The sequence below is a fragment of the Microcaecilia unicolor genome, chromosome 5 (genome assembly GCF_901765095.1).
Source record: "Microcaecilia unicolor chromosome 5, aMicUni1.1, whole genome shotgun sequence".
Taxonomy (NCBI): domain Eukaryota; kingdom Metazoa; phylum Chordata; class Amphibia; order Gymnophiona; family Siphonopidae; genus Microcaecilia; species Microcaecilia unicolor.
Window position 1 is genome coordinate 85,069,011 of NC_044035.1, and position 21,866 is coordinate 85,090,876.

Consider the following 21,866-nt stretch of genomic DNA (forward strand, 5'->3'; position numbering starts at 1 on the left):
AAACCAGGAAAGAACATAGCCCTGAAATCCAAGTGAGGACAGTGTATCAAGGAGTAGGCTGTGATCAACAGTGTCAAAAGCAGCAGATAGATCGAGAAGGATGAGGATAGAATAGAGACCTTTGGATCTGGCCAGGAACAGATAATTCGAGACTTTAGCAAGCGTTGTTTCAGTTGAATGAAGGGGGTGAAAGCCAGATTGAAGTGGATCAAGAAAAGCTTGAGATGAAAGAAAGTCAAGGCAACGGCGGTGAACAGCACGTTCAAGTATCTTGGATAGGAAAGGGAGGAGATGGGGCGATAGTTGGAAGGACAGGTAGGGTCCAATGAAGGTTTTTTAAGGAGTGGTATGACTACGGCATGTAGAAAGGCACTGCACATGCACTGGTGCCTTTCTATCCAACGTGCGTGTGCAGGGTATTCAGTCATTTTAAAATGCTAAAGAATACAGCTCCAAGGGGAGACAGAAGGGTAAGCGAAAATACTTGGCCTGCTGTCCTTGGAGAACATCTGCTACAGGTAACTTTACTTTCTCTGAGGACAAGCAGGCAGTTGCAATCTCACAGCTCATAAAAAAAGCAACAATTCTAGGAAAATAGGGACTCAAAATGCTGAGGCCTGTAATTCAACCAACCTGAAACCATTTACATACTGGGTATGCAGCTTGGAACAGAACAAAACTGGGCCAGGGGTGGGGGGGGGGGGGGGGGGTGAGCTGGACTCTAGACAACAAATTCTACATGACTGCTTGCCCAAACCAGCTGTCATGTTAAGTATCCTGCTCCAGGTTGTACCCACATGTCAATGTGTGGATAGATGACCACATTGCAGCTTTGCAAATTTCATCTATGGAGGATGACCACAAGTGGGCTTCTGACATTTTCAAGGCTCTGACATTATGAGCCTTGACATGACCCTCTGAGTAAACCCAGCCTGGGCATAAGGAGGTGCAATCTGCTAGCCAATTGGAAATTGTGTGTTTGCCGGTGGCTACCTCAATCTTGTTTGGGTCAAAGAAACAAAAAGCTGGGTGGACTGTCTATGGGCTTTAGTCCGCTCCAGATAGAAGGCTAAGGCTTTCTTGCAATCCATGGTATGCAGTACACTGTTGCCACAATGGGCATATGGGTTTGGAAAAAATGTTAAGACAACTGACTAAGATGGAAGTCCAACAATATAAGAAGGCACTTAGGGTGTAAACGGAGAACTACTCTATTGTGGTGAAACTTAAGTGTAAGATAGATCAGTTACTAGAACCTACAGCTCACTGACCCTGCGAGCTGAACTGCCATTAAAAACATAACATTCTAGGTTAAATACATCAGATGACAGGAATCAAGTAGCTCAAAAGGAGCTTTCAGCAACTGGGTGAGGACAACATTAAGATCCCATGACCCAGTTGGAGGTTTGACAGGGAAGCTTTGTTAAAAAAAAAAAAAAAAAAAACAACCTCTCATGAAGAGAACTAGAGGCTGTACAGAGGTGGGCTTACCTTCTACATGGTGATAAGCACTAACTGCACCAAGATGAAATCCTAACAGAGTTGGTTTTTAATCCAGTCTCACAGAGGTGAAGGAAAGTATTCAAGCAGTTTTTGTGTACATAAGTAATGCCACACTGGGAAAAGACCAAGGGCCCATCGAGCCCAGTATCCTATCCACGACAGAGGCCAATCCAGGACAAGGCCACCTGGCAAGCTTCCCAAACGTACAAACATTCTATACATGTTATTCCTGGAATTGCATATCACTAGAAGTAGCTCCTGTGTAGAACAGGTGAGGGGACCTAAGGCCTTGCCCTCACAACAGACAGCAAACCTCCTCCTCCTAAATGAGTAACATCTTTGTGGAGTCTTTCCTAGAAAACAAGTGAGGTGACCTAAGGCCTTGCCCTCACAAGACAGCAAACCTCCTTTTCCTCTTAAAACATTAACACCTCTTTATGGAGTTTTTTCCTAGAAAACAGCAAGATGCAGGAGCCACTGACCAGCAAAATCTAAGTGTCACAAAGCAGAGAGGTTTAGCCCATGGGTCACAGCCAAATTTACTCTGCCTAACCTACCCCTGGCAGCAGGCGAGTCACACCCAGGCTATGATCAAAGCTAGCCAAGTTTTGACATTCATCAAAAGGGTAGGCAGGCTCTGTGGAACAAAGATGACTAGAAGCAGTCCAGGAGCAGAATGAGAGTCAAAGATGAGTCGGGTTGCAGTCACCTGAGGATCCCACAATGTATGTTTACCAGCATAGGTAGTAGAGAGTTCTGTAACAGAGGCCAACAGCAGGCGAGCTGGGCCGGATAACAATGATAGTACTCATAAGGCCCAAGAAAGTCCAAGAACACTGCCATGGTAGAGGACCAGAAGAGTCAAAGCAATCTGGAGGTCAGGGATGGCTAAGATTGAAGCCATGGTCAGGCAAGCTGGAGTCAAGGCAATCAAAGGACCAAGGGAACAGAGAAGCCAAACCGGGGTCAAAGCCAAGAAGTCAATCCAAGGAAGAGGACAGAAACAAAACAGGCTGGCTGGAGACAAGGACTGGAACAAGGGCAAAGGCAGGAATAGAAAGGGGACCAAGGCAGGAGCAGGAACAACAGACGTGAACAGGAACCATGTGCAGCAACTCACACCAAGCAGAAGCTAGGAGACCCATTGCAAAGGCACTGCAGAAGAGTCCAAGATCCCTTATAAGGGTCCCAGCTAATGATGTCATCATCAGGCGTCTGTCAATTTTCCACCATGGGTCTCTTAAATCATGATCCACAGTGTGCACAACTAGTGGGGGTGGGGAAGTGTCCTGCATGACAGGTGGGGCGACCAGGAGTGCTGGAGGCAGCAGCAGCACCAGTGGCCCACCGCACTGGGGAAGCAGCCCAGAGGCCTGGGGAAAGCCACAGTGCCTGACCGATGCCCACAGGTGAGCCATGGAACAGGGCACAGCTGCAATATTAAGGATCCAAATTCTATGCTCTCAACATTCAAGCCGTGAGGGCTAGGGATTGGAGATTGGGATGCAGACGAGATTCCTCGTTCTGCATGATGAGGGCTGGAAAATATTCCAATTTTCACAGATCTTTGGAGGTCAAAGCCAGAAAAGGAGGAAACCAGATCTGCCTCAGCAAGTAAGAAGCAATTAGGATCATAGTTCCCTGGTCATACTTGAGGTATTGGAGGATATGCACAAAGGTCCCCCCCGCCCACCAATGAGGGAGAAAGCGTCTGATGCTAGTCTGTCAAGTGATCTGAGCCTGGAACAGAACTGGGAGACCTTGTTGAGATGAGGGGGCAAAAAGATCCACTGAGGGGGTGCCCCGCTCTTAGATCTTGTAAGCTACACCCATGTTGAGACACCACTCTTGCAGTTGCCAAAACTCTGCTCAGTCTGACCGCCAGGCAACTGTGCTTTCCTGCTAGGTATGTGACTTAGAGAAACATTCTGAGAAAGCAAGCCCACTGCTTCCTGACACAAGGGGTAGGTTCCTCTACAACTCCCCCTGCTTGTTTACATAAAACATAGCAACCTGGTTGTCTGTTTGAATGAGAATGATTTGATTCTGTAGCCGATCTTGTCAGTCTGATCTTAGCCCAGTCATGTTATTCCAGACAGGGTTTTAAACTGATTTTTGAGGCTAGTAATTTTAAAAAGGGTTACCTCCTCACAATGCTGAAACAATCAGTGGTCAACTCCTAGTGTGAAGAGTCATACTTTAGATGGCAGTGTAAGTGATAGGTATCACCTTGTGTCCAATATCCCATAATTGGCCAAGATTGTGAAGAAAGCAATCAGCTAAGTTTTTGGTTAGAAGATAAGGGATGACTAGATACATGTCAGACAGGGTTCATCTCAGGATACAGTTATGGTGATGGTATTAGATAAGATTCTGGAATGAAGAGTGGTAAGAATGTCTAGTGTTATTAGATATGACAAATACCTTTGATCTGGTAGACCATGATGTGCTATTTAAAACACTGTGAAGACATAGGTTCTCTCAGGGAACTTGTGAAATAGATCACTTCATTCCTGGTAGACAAAGGATTTTCAGCACAGAAGGTGGATTTTTAATTTGATGCCCAAGAGTTTGAATGTGGAAGGCCCAGGGTAAACTGTATTAGCTTCTTTTTTGTTTTTATTTTAAATATCTTTAAGAGATGCCTGAACAGCTTTATTCACTCCATGGGTATCAGAAATAAATTTGGAAGACATCCAACTAGAAACACTGGCTGGATGTGATCAAGCAAAGTCAGTGATGAGTGAATGAGGCATTATTGTACAAGCTGAAGGCAGAGGTTAAATCAATGGGATGTTGTATTGGGCTACTATTACCTTTTCAATGGAGAAAGCTTTTCCATTGTATGGTGTTTCTGTCCTTTTGACAATGAACTGCTGGTAAAGCTCTTAACCTGCCTCTGCACAGTGCCTTTTTATTAAGGGTGATAGTGATGTGGTGGGAAGGTCGTGAATCTTGTATATGGTACATTTTCCGACTTGTGGTAATATCTTTCCATGATATGGACTACTAGGAACCTCATAGTCAAGGCCTAAGTAGTGGTAATAACTTTCAGGAGTGTCTGAGGCTGTCATTTTATGCCTGCAAGGACAAAATCTGAAGTCTGCAAACATGAGGAAAATCTCTGTAATGTCACACTTTAATATGCAAAGAATGGATGGAAAAAATGTGTAAAAATAAACTCGAGAGAAAACAAAATATCAGCAAAGGGTATGGGAGAGGTTGAACACATCTGGTCCTATTAAGGACAAAAACAAATGGAAAGGACTGATGGAAAAGCAGACATGTGGGAAGATGCATGCATTCTCAAAAAAAAAAAAAAAAGGTTTTGTTTTGAAAGAGCCCTTGGCATTACTATCAGATGGCATCACCCATTTATGTGCCTAATTTCAACCTGTTTGTTGATGGAGAAATATGGTTCCCTTATAATTTACTTTCTCTTTGGGGAGAAACACTGTTACATCATTAAGGAATACAGAAGGGATATAATGTACATATTTAAGCTTCCTTCTGCAAAATAGGTGACTACAGTATGTTTTGGTTATGTCTAATTTTATACAATGGAATCACCAATGTTATTTTATAAAATAAAAAGTTGCACTGTATACTTGATAGCATTTAGGAACTGGATTAAGGATTACATATGAGAACTCCGAAATGCAGTTCTTGAAACCAAACTCTAGGTATTTTATTTACTCTCGATAAGGTCTGAATTATTCATCCCAGTCGGTAATAAAACACCCACACAATGACAAGAATGAGACTTTAATCAGTTTTAAGTGGAGCTTATAACACTAAGAGATAAAGGGTTGTTAAACACATACAATAACAAATGGACATCTGATCTGTATGAGGCATTATCCTATACACATTATTTTGTTGAATTTTGTGTATTCTCAGTGCATAGCATTACACACAGAGCCACTGCTGCACAGGACAATAGTATCTGAAGAGGCTGAATTAAAGTAAGGCTGTCTGACAGACTCAAATACTTTAGTGTGTATATGTGTGTGTAAATATATATAATACACACACACACACACACACACATATATATATATATATATATATATATATATATATATATATATATATATATATATATGAAAAGATTTAGAATTTGAACTGAGTGAAAGGCATGCGTGCCACACTGCAGTTAAAGCCCCTTTTTAGTGCACAGTTCCACCCCTTTCATCTGCATGCATGACAATTTTATTTAACAGTATTTAAGGTAAACGAGGCACTTTGTGGCAACCACAGGCATCGTTAAAACATATTGCACAAATTTTCTAGAGAAAATCAACATGGAACTTGCACACTGTAACCCTAGTTTTAAAGCTTAAACATTTGATGCTGTCTGTGAACTTCACTTATGTTTACAATTTGCACCACAGCAAAGAATGTTGATGCTTTGTACACAATCACCCTTTTATAACTGTGGCAACAATATTTCAAGTGGGGTACAGATGACAAGGGATGGTACAAACATACTACAAAGCTCACAGTAAGCTCTTTTAAAAATGATGCCCTTGAGTACTGACATGTAAGCTGCTGCACATCCAAAGGTATAAGCAAGCATACAGTCCAGAAACTTAGATTATCTACAAAATGCATTTCAAGCTAATTATGAATACTGTCATAAATAAAAGTTTCAGTAAGGATTTGAAAACTCTTCAGTCATAGCAATTTTCGCCAAGATCAAATGGGTATGGTAAATGAAATATAGGAATATATATCTCCTTTTCCCCCTCCCCCCACTTCCAATGACTAGACCATAAAATGTAAGCCAGGCTTATCGATATCCAAATCGAGCCCTCATTTGGACCTTCACATTCCAAGGAAAAAAAAAACAAAACAGTGCAAAAATCCATTACAAGCATTATTTGAAACCTAATCTCACCAAGTTTTAATACACCATATACCCCAAAATGGGACTTAAAACAGTGCCAATATTGAAGCTTTAAAAAGTATGCATAATTAAGTTTAAAAAAAAAACACTTTCACATTGCTTAAAATACATCAGAATATGGAAAACAAAAATTTGAGAAAAAGAGGGAAAAGTGCTATATTTTAAAAGTCCTGCTGCTGGTCAGTTTCACAAATATGGTCATATCCCGACTGCTGAATCAGCATTCTGCACATACAAACTTAAAACAGACCTGAAAATAAAGAGAGATTCTAGGGTGGCCATATGGCTCAGATTGTAGTGATATAGAGCTGTAGGTGGGGGTCCAGATTTAGATCCCCTATGACAAGCACTAGCACATTGAAGGTTCTGGGGATGGGGGGGGGGGGGGGGGGGGGGGGAATGGCTGCTTCTTCTGTGGTAACCCTCTGCTGACTAACCAGCATTATTGAAGGTGAGCCTCAGCTCCTGGGCCACTTCTGTTTGGGGAAGAAGAGTAAGAAAGATAGCTAGGGAGAAAAGGAAGAAACAAAAATAGATCCTGTAAGAACTTTTATAAGAGTAATAGTGTGAATGACTAAACAAATATAAAAAGCAAAGATGCTACTCTTAAAAGTTGAACTCTCTCTGCGCATGGCAAGTAGTACTCAATATGTACCAAACAGAAACAATACTTATAAATTCTTTTAAGTTGTTCTCCTGCATTCTTGGGAGGTGAGGTTTTCAATACACAAATTAGATATCTCACTCTGTAGTCTTCTACGGGTTCATTCTAGGTGGGAGATCCCTGACATGACAATACAGACCACTAGGATTCAAACTCAGTGATGCAATTTGTAATGCCTGTGAACATAGTAGCTCACAAGAGCTCATCAGATTTTTGTGAGATAAAATGCCTTAAATAATGTTAAGATGATACAGTACATGTTTTTGATCACTTTAAAATTAGTGACATTTGCCATGAGTACTTTAGACATACTGTTCAATACATGAGACAGTATAAATGTCCTGTTATATATTTGAGTAATGTTCATGTGGGCCCTAATGATTCCAGTTTCAGTTAATAGGTCAGGACATTAAAAAATGACAGCACCAAGATGCAAGTTATGGCTTTTCATACTACCAGCAGCGTACCAAGCCGGAATCATGCTCTGTGAGAAACATCCCCGTCCCTACTACCATCACTCCACGGCCAAAAAGAAGAAACAATGGATAAGGAGCAATTTTGGTAGCCCCATTTCCCTTGCACTTTGTGCACCCGCACAGCTTGCATAGCCTTTGGTACTACCCCGCATACTACAATAATGCATACATTAGGGACACCTAGGCAAAAATATTAAAAGGTAACACGGTATATTTTCAATTAAAAGTTAATTTCTGGGCAACAAAGTTCTTAAATACCATGATTGCATTTGCTATATAAATGCAGCTGTACCAGGTTTACACTTCCTGCCATTTGGGTATGACCCCTGTAAGAAACTGTCCACAACTTTATGAACAAATACTACAACACTGCCAAGTTAGAAATCTATTCTTTTAATAGCAAACACAGGATAAAGTATACTTGGGACAATTTATATTTCTAAGTACATGTCTTTATATCTGTGCAGTGTTGAATACGTATCTCAACACTTGTTTACTTTTTATCACGTATAATGTTAAAAAAAAAAACATGGTAGGTACTAAACATTCTTCAAGTAAAAATCCCTAACAGTTATGACAATAAAACAGGTGTGCAAAACTGCAAAACTTATTGTAAGAGAATGTGTAAGATCAAAAGGGTAGAACTGTTGACAGCTATTTGACTGAAAACGCATTGTAAAGTTTTTTTTTGGGAGGGGGGAGGGGAGGGAACCCACTTGCTGTTTTTATCCATTTTAAATTTCCCGTGCACCATTACAAAATATTTTATATTAAAATGAGCAAATGAAGCTTGTAGGCAGCACATGAAGCATTCACAACAGATATATGTTTGGAAAACTAATATAAAATAACTGTAAGGTGTTGACAGATGCAAAACACATCTGACTGAGCACTGGCCTCGATTACACAGAAGATGGAGCAGCTATTACAACTGAGAAAAAACTGAAAATGATGATTTTTTTAACATAACGATTGTTTCCATTCGATTTTGGAATGATAGCCTCCACATTTGTATGGTTAAGTCATTGTTGCTTGTTTCTTATTTATGACTTCATTTATAGGTTTCTTAAAGGTGGTGTGGAAGGTTCATTCCTGTACCCCATACAGAATCGCTCTCTCTCTAGCTGCCTTTTCTAGCACCATTATGCTTAAAAAATAAAATGCACAAACAAGAAGCAGCGACAGCAGCCGATTCCTCAAATGTCCAGGACTGAATTACTGTAGCATGCTAAAGAAAGGTGCATGGAAGTAGCTGGAGATGGAACCTATTCCAGCTCAATACCTATTCCAATGAGTAATTTTTTTCCATTTCCATCCAAAACACATGCATTAAAATGTCAGCAGACCCTTTACAAACTTCTCTTCTGTAGCCACAAGTGTGAATGGGGCAGGACGTGAACCTGTATGATTACGAAGCGCTTTAGCAACTTCATCTGGTGACAGAACAAAAAAAAAAAAGGAAAAATTCCTACAAATACACATCTGTCTCCACTTTTATAAAACTGGAATAAAATGTGAAAGTGCCATCTTTATCTTCCTAATTGAGATTTAAATGTCCATTTGACATGAAAAGGTATATACATAACAGCTACGTAACCTTTTTTTCCAACTGGACAACAGTGTCAAAACCCTGTAGATGTATGGGGCATAATAAGATTGGTCAGGATAAGATAATTGTTCCTATAATTGGTAATCTGACACAATGTACTATTGCCATTTTAAAGGTCCTTCCTTTTTTCAGTTTATTCAAGTTTGCCTTTTCTCTGTGGTATCCCTTGATAAAATAAAAATCAGACTTTTGTAATTTGTGTATGCTGATCTTCATCAAAAGGTTCATTCTCTGGATCAGAGTCAGTGGTGTCAGAATATCTATAATGATCATCTGGTTCATTGTCACTAACGTCCGGTGTTACTGAGGTTGAACTGCTGGCCTCCGAGTTTGGTGTTTCTTCTACAGTTTTTGTGAAAAATAGCTTCACCTGGGAAGAGAGAAGGCAAAAAATTAAATAAATAAAATTACACTGAAATTTTCTTGCCTATGAAAAGCATTTTCTATGCACAATTATATGAATACATTCTATTTTTAGCAAACCAAAACCTCTCTAAGAGCATTCTGATACCTGCACGCTCCACCCAGTAACTGTTTGCAATGAACCATGTCGTCTTGTTGACAAAGGGCCCTGTTTACTAAGGCATGCTAGTGTTCTTTAGCATGCACTAAAAATTAGCATGCGCTGTATGCACACCAATATTCCTATGGGAGCCTACACAGCACACGCTAAACAGGGTCCAAAATGTTGGGATCCTTCCTAAATACGAGATTATCACCACCTATTAATCTGTCCCAAGCACCTCAACGCACCACCTCTATGACTAATCTGAACCCATCAACCTAGATGAGCGATTAGCCATAAGGCAAGACACATGGGCACTAAGGGTCCCTTTTACTAAAGCATAGTGCACGCTAAATACTAAGAAGTCCATAGGCATAAAATGTGCTTCTTAACATTTACTGTGCGCTAATTCCTAATTCCATTAGCATGCACTAAACTTTAGTAAAAGGGCCCCTAAGTGAATAACCAATAATCTGCACTGCTAAATTAATTACATTTTAAAAGCAAAATCTTGGCTTCATATAGACAAAAATTCCACCCCATTTTTCAGAGGTATGTGCTCTCTTTTAAATACACTTAAAAATAAAGAACAGCACCTATAGAGAAAACAATACTTTATTGTCATGAAAACAAATAGAACCACAGAATAAAATCTAACATGGCCATGTTTTGCTCTAAAGCTGCATCGGAGTAAGAAATAAAACAAAAAACAGAAAATCACATTACAAATGTGTATATAAATAAATTACACTTTTTCTGTTGATGGACAACACAAAGTTGCATCGGAGTAAGAAATAAAAAACTCCAGAAAATCTATTATAAATGTGTACATAAATAAATTATACTTTTTCTGTTCATGGACATCATATGTTTATGATTAAAATTGAAAAACAATATTGATTATATACTACCTTGACATAAAATTGACCAATGGTTGTTATCAAGACACTGCTTCATGGAATCTAAGTGCCCCTTTTACAAAGGTACGCTAGCATTTTAGCTAGCGCTAAAAATTAGCATGCGCTAACCGTGTAGAATATGAATATTATGGGCGTCTACACGGTCAGTGCTCATTAAAAACTCTAGCACACCTTTGTAAAAGACCCCCTAAGAGTGATTTGGGGGGGGGGGGGGGGGGAGGGGGAAGACCACAGTTGGAAGAAATTTCATAGCAACTGCGCCAGTGGGATAAAAAAAAAAAATCAAGCTATAAGTAACAAATTAACAAAATCAATGCAGTGTTTTGAAATGGTTGCACTCCTAAAAAAAAAAAAAAGAAAAAAAAAAAGACAACTGTATACTCCAATAACATTAATGGCTAAAATTAGCTGTATCCTTTATTCCTTAACCTAAAAGGTAAACAGATGCATATTAATAAAAACATACACAGCTCATGTCAGACAACTGTAGATTGTTGTCACCGTCAGCATAAAGAAGCAATAACAGTTCATGGGACACTGCCATCATTTAAAGATTGCCTCATGCTTTGGTGCGTGATTGACAGATTAACCAGTATGAGTTAATATGTCAGCAAACGTTTCATGTTTTCAATTATTTTGAGCTGTACTGTTGAAAACAAAGTAAAAGCAAAAATAATTATAAAGGAAGTAAAATGTGCTGCAACTTCTTTGAAGAAATGGTTGTTCTTGCGATCTGATATGGAAAGATTAAAGAAAACATATCTTTATTGTGATGTCTCGATGAAAAAAGTACACATCAGTATAAAAAATGCAAAAATCTAACCAAGTTGACTACTGATATATATTGATGCGTATTTAAATGAAAAAGTACGAAAAATGCAATGAACACTAAATGGCACAGGAATATGCAATATATATATGCAACAATCTTTCAGGAGGTCCTCAATAATCCATTAAAGTAACTACCTCCCACAGCCGTATGAATATGAGGTTGAGAAATGCCGGTGCTGTTCAAAATAGGGGGTGCTCCTTGAAACAGCTCCATGGCAAAACATAGTCCATGTCAGATTACGAACCCCCCCAACAGTCCGATAATGAATTCATCTGAAATGAGTATTTATAATTATTTTGAAGTTCCATTACAATAGAATTCTATGAATAATGGAATAAGTAAGAATTGTAATGTAAAGTATTTCCACCATGGACAGATGAGATGGGTGCATAATTCTTACTGGTTTAACATCTTAATCCACTGATTGGCACCGCTGAGGTCTATGGTATACCAGAGTTAAATGGGAGGTAGTTACTTCCATGAATACACATGCACACATAGAGAAAAAGGCCCACTTCTAAACAAACCAACCCCCACCAACAACCAAAAGCTAGTGGTGAATGGCATCTATTGTGGCTCTCAAATAAAATTATATAGTGTTGTGTAATAAAAAGCTAAAGTATAAATATTTCTCTTTTGCCAGAGATTAGTAAGACAAAATTAATGCCATGCAATCTATAAGAGTTTGGATTACCCAATAAAGAGATACAATCACAAAGAACCACAAGATAGTATTCCCAGTAGGTCCAAAGAATGAAAGGTGTTGCCTCACGAGAAAAAAAATCCTGAAGAAGGAATAATTGGTACCTGGTGCCAAAGAGAGCTATCTACCTTAGAAGAGGAGGATCATCCAGATATAGTAGAATTGGAAAAGGTGCAGCGAAGGGCGACTAAAATGATAGCGGGGATGCGACGACTTCCCTATGAAGAAAGACTAAGGAGGCTAGGGCTTTTCAGTCTGGAGAAGAGACGGCTGAGGGGAGACATGATAGAGGCATATAAAATAATGAGTGAAGTGGAACAGGTGGATGTGAAGCGTCTGTTCACGCTTTCCAAAAATACTAGGACTAGGGGGCATGCGATGAAACTACAGTGTAGTAAATTTAAAACAAGTTGGAGAAAATCTTTCTTCACCCAACGCATAATTAAACTCTGGAATTCGTTGCCGGAGAACGTGGTGAAGGCGGTTAGCTTGGCAGAGTTTAAAAAGGGGTTAGAGGGTTTCCTAAAGGACAAGTCCATAAACCACTACTAAATGGACTTGGGAAAAATCCACAATTCCAGGAATAACATGTATAGAATGTTTGTACGTTTGGGAAGCTTGCCAGGTGACCTTGGCCTGGATTGGCCGCTGTTGTGGACAGGATGCTGGGCTCGATGGTCTTTTCCCAGTGTGGCATTTCTTATGTACTGTAAGCCACCCTGCTGGCATCATTTAGTGGAACCAGACTAGTTTTATTTAAAAGTGCTATTTGGGGTGTGGCATGCAGCTGCACATGTCCCAAAGTGGTAAAGACTGGCCCTCTTTTAGAGCCTTTGAGGAGATATCTGGACATTATTTCCTTTATCCAAGATGTGGAAACACAAAAATAAGAGTAAACCCTCCTTAATGGCACAGATTTCAGGGAGTGATCGACTAGACAAATGCTTCTCTACCTTTAAAGAGCTGAATTGGGTTAGTTGGATAATCTCCCAATTCCAAAGCATCTTTTGAGCTCTGGGAGCAGGCCTGCTCTGCCACTTCCTGTTCCATCTAACAGTTTTCCATGGAGGAGAGGACACCACCTCCTTGGTGCTGCTAAACCACAGGGAGTCTCTGGGAAATTTATCTTTTCTACTTAAGGTACTCCCAATTCTAAAGTGCTCAAACTGTGTTCTTTATTAGATGCCTTGTCACTGCTGGATGTCTCTGGGAAAGATTCCTTAAAGGATATCTGGAAAGTGGTTTTCAGGACTAAGAGCATGCTTAGATCTTCAGTGCCAACAACTCTGGGCTAGATGCACTAAACCTTAACGACCCTCTAACAACCCTTTAACGAAGGAAATTCCCAACCGTTGCTTGCATTAAGGGAAAATTAGGTTCTTACCTTGGTAATTTTCTTGCCTTTAGTCATAGCAGATGAAGCCATTACGTATGGGTTATGTCCATCAACCAGCAGGGGAGATAGAGAGCACTCAAACTTTCACAGTGCCCTCTTGGCCAGCTAGCTCCACTGCCTCTTCAGTATTTGCAGCTTCCAAAGCAGTATGGCAAACCGCAATGGGAATCACAAGAGCTTTCCTCACAGCGAACGATTGCCCATCACAAGGGCATGAACTCATAAAGGAGGGAATGCACATCCTCCTGGAGGGAATAAACTCATCCTCCTTATTGTATAAGTGGAGGGGAACAAACGCGCCTCCTGGAGGGAATCACACATCCTCCCAACACACTGGAGGGAATGAACTCATCCTCCTATTTATAGAACTGGAGGGGAACACACGCGCCTCCTGGAGAGAATCAACACATCCTCCAAATAAAAACATGCTAGAGGGAATGAACACATCCTCCTAAATTTAAACTGAACATGAATCCTGAAGATTGTTTTCCAATTTTCTCCCAAGGAAGGAACTTCAGGAAATTAGAACAGAACCTGAAAAACAGATTCACAGCATACAGACAATCATACAGGGAGGGCTCGTGGCTTCATCTGCTACGACTAAAGGAAAGAAAATTACCAAGGTAAGAACCTAATTTTCCCTTCCTTGTCATCAAGCAGATGAAGCCATTACGTATGGGATGTAACAAAGCAATCCCTAGATAGGGTGGGAACAAGCCACACCACGCGCTAGCACTTGTGCACCAAAACGCGCATCCCTCCTGGCAGCCACATCCAGCCTGTAATGTCGGGCAAAGGAGAGCTTAGAAGCCCATGTTGCTGCACTGCATATCTCTTGAAGAGAGAGTGCTCCAGTTTCAGCCCAAGAGGAAGAAATCGCTCTAGTAGAATGTGCCTTAAAGGCTACAGGCGGAGCCCTGCCGGCCAGCAGATAAGCTGAAAAGATAGTTTCTTTGAGCCAGCGGGCAATAGTGGCTTTAGACGCTGGAGACCCTCTGCGAGAACCGGATAGCAAAACAAACAGATCAGAAGTCCTGAAAGAGTTAGTAACTCGCAGATACTGCAGCAGAGTCCTGCGCACATCCAAAAGGTGCAGCTGCCCAAAAGATTCTGGAAACTCTTCCTCTGAAAAAGAGGGCAAGAAAATAGGCTGGTTTAGGTGAAAGGCTGAAACCACGGTCCGAACCGTGACTTCGGACTCTGAAAATTGCAGAAATGGGTCTCTACAGGACAGCGCCTGGAGCTCTGACACCCGTCTCGCCGAGGTAATGGCCACCAGAAAAACGGCCTTCAGTGTCAAATCTTTCTCCGATGCTCGCCGAAGCGGCTCAAAAGGAGATGCCTGCAGGGTTTTCAAAACTAGCCCCAGGTTCCAAGCTGGACAGGGTGCTCGCACTGGAGATCGGAGCCGAAGCACCCCTCTAAGAAACCGTGCCACATCTGGGTGAGCAGCCAAAGACACGCCTTCCACCTTACCACGAAGGGAGGCCAACGCTGCCACCTGCACCCGCAGGGAATTATAGGCCAAGCCTTTTTGTACACCTTCCTGCAAAAAGTCCAGAATCGGCGAGACAGGAGCCCGCATTGGAGCAATGGCTCTGGAAGCACACCAAGACTCAAACAGGCACCAAATCCTGGCATAAGCCACGGAAGTGGACCACTTGCGGGCTTGCAGGAGAGTGGAAATAACTTTATTGGAATAACCTTTATCCCTCAATTGCGCCCTCTCAATAGCCATGCCGTAAGACCAAAGCGGCCGGCGTCCTCCATGGCTACCGGTCCCTGAGTCAACAGGTTCGGTACCAGAAGTAACGGCAGAGGAGCCTCCAGGAGCATCTGTCGGAGGTCTGCATACCAAGGTCTCCTTGGCCAATCCGGGGCGATGAGGACCACTTCTCCTGGGTGCAGCCGAATCCGCAAGAGCAGGCACCCTATCAAGGGCCATGGGGGAAACACAAAGTAGACCCGGAGGCCAGGGTTGAGCCAAGGCATCCAACCCCGCCGAGCGAGGATCTCTCCGTCTGCTGAAGAAGCACGGGACTTTGGTATTGGCACTTGTCGCCATTAGATCCATCACGGGCTTGCCCCATTTGGCACAGATCTGCAGGAAAACTTCGTCTGCCAGATTCCATTCTGCTGGATCGATCTGATGCCTGCTCAGATAATCGGCCTGCACATTGCTCTGACCTGCAATATGAGCTGCTGACAGACACTGAAGATGCAGCTCGGCCCAGTGGCAAATCAGTTCGGCCTGCGCGGCTAGTGCTCTGCACCTTGTTCCGCCTTGTCGATTTATATAGGCCACCGTTGTCGTGTTGTCCGACATCACTCTGACAGCCAATCCTTCCAGGGTCACTTGAAAGGCCAGAAGCGCCTGAAACACCGCTTTCAACTTTAGGCGGTTGATGGACCACTCCGACTCCTCGGGTGTCCATAGACCCTGGGCATGCTTCCCCTTGCAGTGTGCGCCCCAGCCCTTCAGGCTGGCATCTGTTACCACCAGGCACCAAACGGGGAGCATCAGCGGCATTCCTCGCCGCAGCATGCTGTCCGAGAGCCACCACTCCATGCTGAGTCGGGCCGCAGGGAGCCAAGTAAGTCTGCATTGGTAATCCTGAGAAATAGGAGACCATCTCCGGAGTAGGGAATACTGTAGAGGTCTCAGGTGCGCTCTCGCCCAGGGTACCACTTCCATCGTGGCAGTCATCGATCCCAGCAGCTGGACAATGTCCCAAGCTCGCGGGCGGGGCATCTTCAGGAGCAGACGGACCTGATTCTGAAGCTTGCACCGCCTTAGCTCGGGTAGGAACACATAGCCCGAGACTGTGTCGAACCTGGCCCCCAAAAACTCTAGAGATTGTGAAGGGGATAGGTGACTTTTGGCCATATTGACGACCCAGCCTAGAGATTGCAGTACTGAGACCACTCTGGCTGTAGCTTGTAAGCTCTCTGTTGCAGAGTCTGCTCTGATGAGCCAGTCGTCTAGGTACGGGTGAACCCTGATACCTTCTCGCCTGAGAAAAGCAGCTACTACCACCATTACCTTCGAAAAGGTTCGGGGAGCTGTGGCGAGGCCAAAAGGCAAGGCCCTGAACTGGAAATGTTTTCCCATCACCGCAAACCTCAGAAACTTCTAGTGCGGGGGCCAAATCGGTATGTGCAAGTAAGCTTCTTTCAGGTCTAGAGACGTGAGAAACTCTCCTGGCTGTACCGCCGCAATGACGGAGCGCAGGGATTCCATGTGGAAATGCCGCACTCTCAGGGACTTGTTCACTTCTTTTAAGACCAGAATAGGGCGAAAGGACCCACCTTTTCGCGGCACCACAAATTAGATGGAGTATCAGCCGCAGCCTTGCTCGGCGGGAGGCACCGGGGTCACTACCCCTAACTGAATCAGACCTTGTAAAGTCTCCTCCACCGCCGCCCGTTTGACGGCAGAACCGCATCGGGACTCCACAAACACGTCTCTTACTGGGGCGTTGAATTCTATTCTGTACCCATCTCTGATCAGGTCCAGAACCCACTGATCTGAGGAAATCTTGGCCCACTCCTCGACAAAGAGGGAAAGCCGTCCTTCGATGACAGGCATCGAGGAGAGGGCCGGCGCACCATCATTGAGAGGGTCGCCCCTGAACTCCTGGTCTTGAGCCACCGGCTGCGGAACGCTTGTCCGAGCGAAAGGAGTTCCTCTGCTGACCACAGGCACGTGAAGTGAACCCAGCAGAACGCCCCGGGCGGTACCTTCTAGCTTCACGGAAGCGAGGTCTGTACGAGGAGTGGACCGCCTGGCCCTTAGAGGAAGGCCTCTGCCTATCTTCGGGCAAGCGCTGGGGTTTTGGATCACCCAGGCCTTTCACAATTTTCTCCAACTCCTCACCAAATAGGAGAAGTCCTTGAAAAGGCAACTTCACCAACCTTTGCTTAGAGGCCATGTCCGCTGCCCAGTGTCGTAGCCACAGACGACGGCGAGCCGCCACTGCTACTGCCATTTGTTTAGCCGAAGCTCTGACAAGGTCATAAAGGGCATCAGCCAGAAAGGACAAGGCCACCTCCATCCGCGGAGCCACATCCAAGAAGGGCTCCGCTCCATCTCCGGGCTGAGCCACTGCCTGTTGCAGCCAAGCTAGGCAGGCTCTAACAGCATAACAGCTGCATGTAGACGCCCGAACAGTGAGACCTGCAATTTCAAAGGACCGTTTCAATGCTGTTTCCAGCCTACGGTCTTGAACATCCTTCAGGGCAACACCTCCTTCAACAGGGAGGGTAGTTCTCTTTGTCACCGCAGTGACTAGGGCATCCACTGTAGGCATTTGAAAACGAGCCATATGTCCCTCACGCAGAGGGTATAACTGCCCCATAGCCCTGGAAACTCTCAAAGGTCCCTCGGGGTCAGCCCACTGAGCCGAAACAAGCTCTAGGATGGAGTCATGCAAAGGGAAGGCCCGAGCAGCTTTCTTGGTACTAGCCATCCTGGGATTACCCGAGGAGGCCATGCCACTGTCAGGATCTTCAATCGAGAGGGCCTGCAGGGTATCTGAAATAAGCGCTGGCAGCTCATCACGGTGGAAAATCCTCACCGCGGAGGGATCATCCAGATCCTGTGGTAAATCCGCACCTGACTCTGGTTCCTCAGACCAAGAACGTCTGTCAGAGTTCTCCGAATCCTCACACCCCGACCACGGGGGGGAAAAAGGTGCACCACAATCTGAAGGGGAATTAACCCTTCTGCGCTTATCTTTAGGCCAAGCATCCGGGAAAAAAAAAGCCTCACTGGGCAGTCCCAGGCCAGAATCCATCGGGGGGGGGAGGGGGGGGGCAATCAGAGGAGCCTCAGGCGACCCTTGAGGAAGGGCTCTTATCATGTATGCTTTATGCAGCAAAAACACAAAATCCGGGGAGAAAATCTCACCCTGGGCACCCAAATCCTGTCTGGTGCTAGCCACTCCTGAAATAACCTCATCTCGAGGTGCCCCACCTGGCTCAGGTCTCTCCATGTCCACGGAGGCCGCGCCATGTGGTGTAAGCAAAATGGCGCCCGCTGCCAGCTCAGAGCGGGAAGAAACATCGCTCGCCATGCTCGGGCCGGCTCCTACGCCAGTACAGCACGATTTACAGAGCCCTGCTGCTGATTTGCGCTTGCCACAAGTGGAACAGCGCTTTACATTGTCCGCAGCCATCGCCGAAAAACGGCGGTAAAATCCAAGATGGCGGTTTCGCGCCAAAATCTCCCCGATCGCGGGCCCACCCCGGAGGAGTTGGAAAACACTCTTACCTCAAAGGATCTAGTGTACAACTACGATCCTGCTGAAAGTCAGGTCAAAAACCTCTGTTCCAGTGTCTCTGCGTTTAAAAACGCGACGCGACTTTTTTTTTTTGTTTGTTTGTTTAAGCTGTGAGGAAAGCAGAGGTATTGAAGACTCCGGAGGCTCAGATGAGTGGGAAAGGCAGGGAAAGGGCGAACCTATATGCCTGCATCCACTGTTGGTGGGTAAGGACAGGGAAAGCAAGGCAATATGTCCACATCCACAGAGGTATGGGTAAGGCAGGGAAAGGGCTAACCTATGTGCCTTTAAAGTGAGGCTGCTATAGCCTCCAACACCCCGGTTAACAACTGGCAAGCCAGGAACCACCTCCCGGCAGATTTTTCTGGAGCTCGAACAAGCTGCAGCCACCCTACTAGGGGAGATAGAGAATACTGAAGAGGCAGTGGAGCTAGCTGGCCAAGTTTGAGTGCTCTCTATCTCCCCTGCTGGTTGATGGACATAACCCATACGTAATGGCTTCATCTGCTTGTTGACAAGGAAAGGCCTTTTTCCAACGAAGCAAGCAGCTAACGAAAACGGAGTAACTACCATTGTAATGTGGGTGATTCGAGATGCACTAACAATACCGACGATTACACCGAATCATTTTCCGCAACATATTTAACGTGTGGTCAGAACAGTCGTAAAGGCCTGAGCTGTCATCTCCCCACTGCCCCCGTACCAGAAAAATCAAAGCTGGCATGTTTAAACATGAAAAGTGAGAAAAAAAAATAAAAACACCACAAACACTGGCTCCCCGCTTTCGCCTGCATTACTAAAAAAAATAAACATACCTTAAAAAAGGATCGGGAGGGGGCAAAGGTGCTAGTCAGAAGCGTCCTGTATGGACGGCCTTGCCCCCCCCCCAGATCGCCACTGTTCCCCGCTTCCGCCCTTCACTAAATTAAAAACTGAAAATAAAAAGTTAAACTTTAGCAGCGCCGGGCCCCCCTCCCTTCCTGTGTTGATCTTCTTCTTTTCCCAACACTGCTCCGCTTCCCGCCATTCTCCGCCCCCCCCCCCCCCGAGTTCGTCGCCACCATTCCCCCCCTCCAAAAGACCCCCCCTCCACCTTACCGGCCGTGCAGCGCCTCTCACCTTTGTGTGAAGGCGCTGCACGAGATGAAACAACGGATCGTCGCTCCCTTCTGCCTCCACCGATGTCTCTCTCCTTCTTCCTGTGCATGCCCTCCTCTGACGTAGGAAACGTTTTTATTTTTTTTTCTCACTTTTCATGTTTAAACATGCCAGCTTTGATTTTTCTGGTACGGGGGCAGTGGGGAGATGACAGCTCAGGCCTTTACGACTGTTCTGACGAACTCGGGGGGGGGGGGGGGGGGGGGGGGGGGGGGGGGGGGGGCAGAGCAAGGGGCGGAGGATGGCGGGAGGCGGAGCAGTGTTGGGAAAAGAAGAAAATCAACACAGGAAGGGAGGGGGGCCCCGCGCTGCTAAAGTTTAGCTTTTTAATTTCAGTTTTTAATTTAGTGAAGGGCGGAAGCGGGAAACAGCGGCGATGTGGGGGGGGGGGGGGGGCAAGGCCGTCCATACAGGACGCTTCTGACGAGCGCCTTTGCCCCCTCCTGATCCTTTTTTAAGGTATGTTTATTTTTTCAGTGATGCAGCGGGGAGCCACGTGTTTGTGGAGGTTTTGTTGTTGATGTTCTGACGGTTCGTGGCATGCGCAGAGCAGCCAGCTTAACGCTTGGCTGCTCTGCGCATGATTTAAGGGCCGATTACCGACCAGAATTACGAATCATTGATACATTGTACTTTTTAAATCCGTACCGAACTTGTGCAACTTGTTTTTTTTGAGCATTGTTCGTTTTTTAAAATTCAGTTCGGACTTTAACGTTTGTAATTTTTTTACGTATGGTTGATGCATCTGGGCTTCTGATTTTTCCAGTGCGTCTATTGAAAAATTTGAGGAACTGGATAGCAGAATTGATTTGACTAAGCAGATAAAGTCTTGGAATCTTAGTTTTCTGAATACCTTGGTTTCTGAGATTAAAGCTAGCATGTTAACTCATTTTAAACTAGAAGCTGTAGAAAATCATTAAAGATTAATTTGCGATTCTTGAATTTTCCTCAGACTCATTTATTGTCTCTTGAAATACTGATATGTAAAGGATTTTATGGGTATTCTGGGAATTGTTCATGATGAAAATTTGCCTTTGTTGAATATTTTATTATCTTTCTCAGGGCCGGTGCCAGGGTTTCCGGCGCCCTCCTGCAACCTATTAGTCCATGCCCCCTACCCATCCAGGGGCGGGATCACAATGGCTCCGCCCCTACAGTAGCCACATCCCTTTTACCAGCCATGGCACATATAAACAGGCATCATTGAAAATATTACACCAGTATAGGAAAAGAAAAATAACTTGTGGGGGTTTTTTCATTAAAAATGTCTGTAAGCTGTTACAGCTCCAGTATACCCAAAATGACACAAACCAAATTAAAATACAGACCAGGAATTAGAAGAACAGTCTTGCCAAATCTGAAACAATATGTTATCAAAATCTCAGAACCTATTCAGACACTTGGCCCTGTAGTCACACATGCAGAACAGAGATAGCCCCTCTTCACACACTTCAAAAATTAACCTGAAATCCTAAGAAGCTAGACTCTGCATGTAGCACAATACCAGAAAAACAGAAACACATTGCTATACACTGCAAAATAAGATAGCAAATGTAAATTCTCAAATTGGACATATTCCAAACATTACAATGAAAATAAAATGATTTTTTTCTACTTTTGTTGCCTGGTGACTGTTTTTCTGATCATGTTGGTCCCAGCATTGGTGTAGCTAGGGGCCACGGGGGCCTGGGCCTCACTAAATTGGCTCTGGGGCGGTGGGCCAAAATGTGCCCCCCCCCCACCTTGGGCTCTGGCCCCCCTCCTGTCGAGGTCTGGCTATGCCCCTAGGTCCCAGTCTCTGATTCTGCTGCTCTCTGTTCTCTTAACTCCGTTTCCAGGGCTTCCTTTCCATTTATTTCTTTACATTCCTCCTTTCTTCGTCATTTCTGTGGAGGAGTGGCCTAGTGGT

General features: G+C 44.3%; 1 protein-coding gene across 1 annotated transcript in view; it reads right to left on the reverse strand.

Annotated features, from left to right (window-relative positions):
• Positions 1-5,252: 5,252 nt before the first annotated feature.
• The window catches only part of PTEN (phosphatase and tensin homolog), a 308,757-nt gene continuing 292,143 nt past the window's right edge, over positions 5,253-21,866 (reverse strand). The window contains exon 9 of the mRNA XM_030203074.1: positions 5,253-9,531. Coding sequence (XP_030058934.1) covers positions 9,343-9,531 — 189 coding nt within the window. The 3' untranslated portion in view covers positions 5,253-9,342. The remainder of the gene's footprint in view (positions 9,532-21,866) is intronic.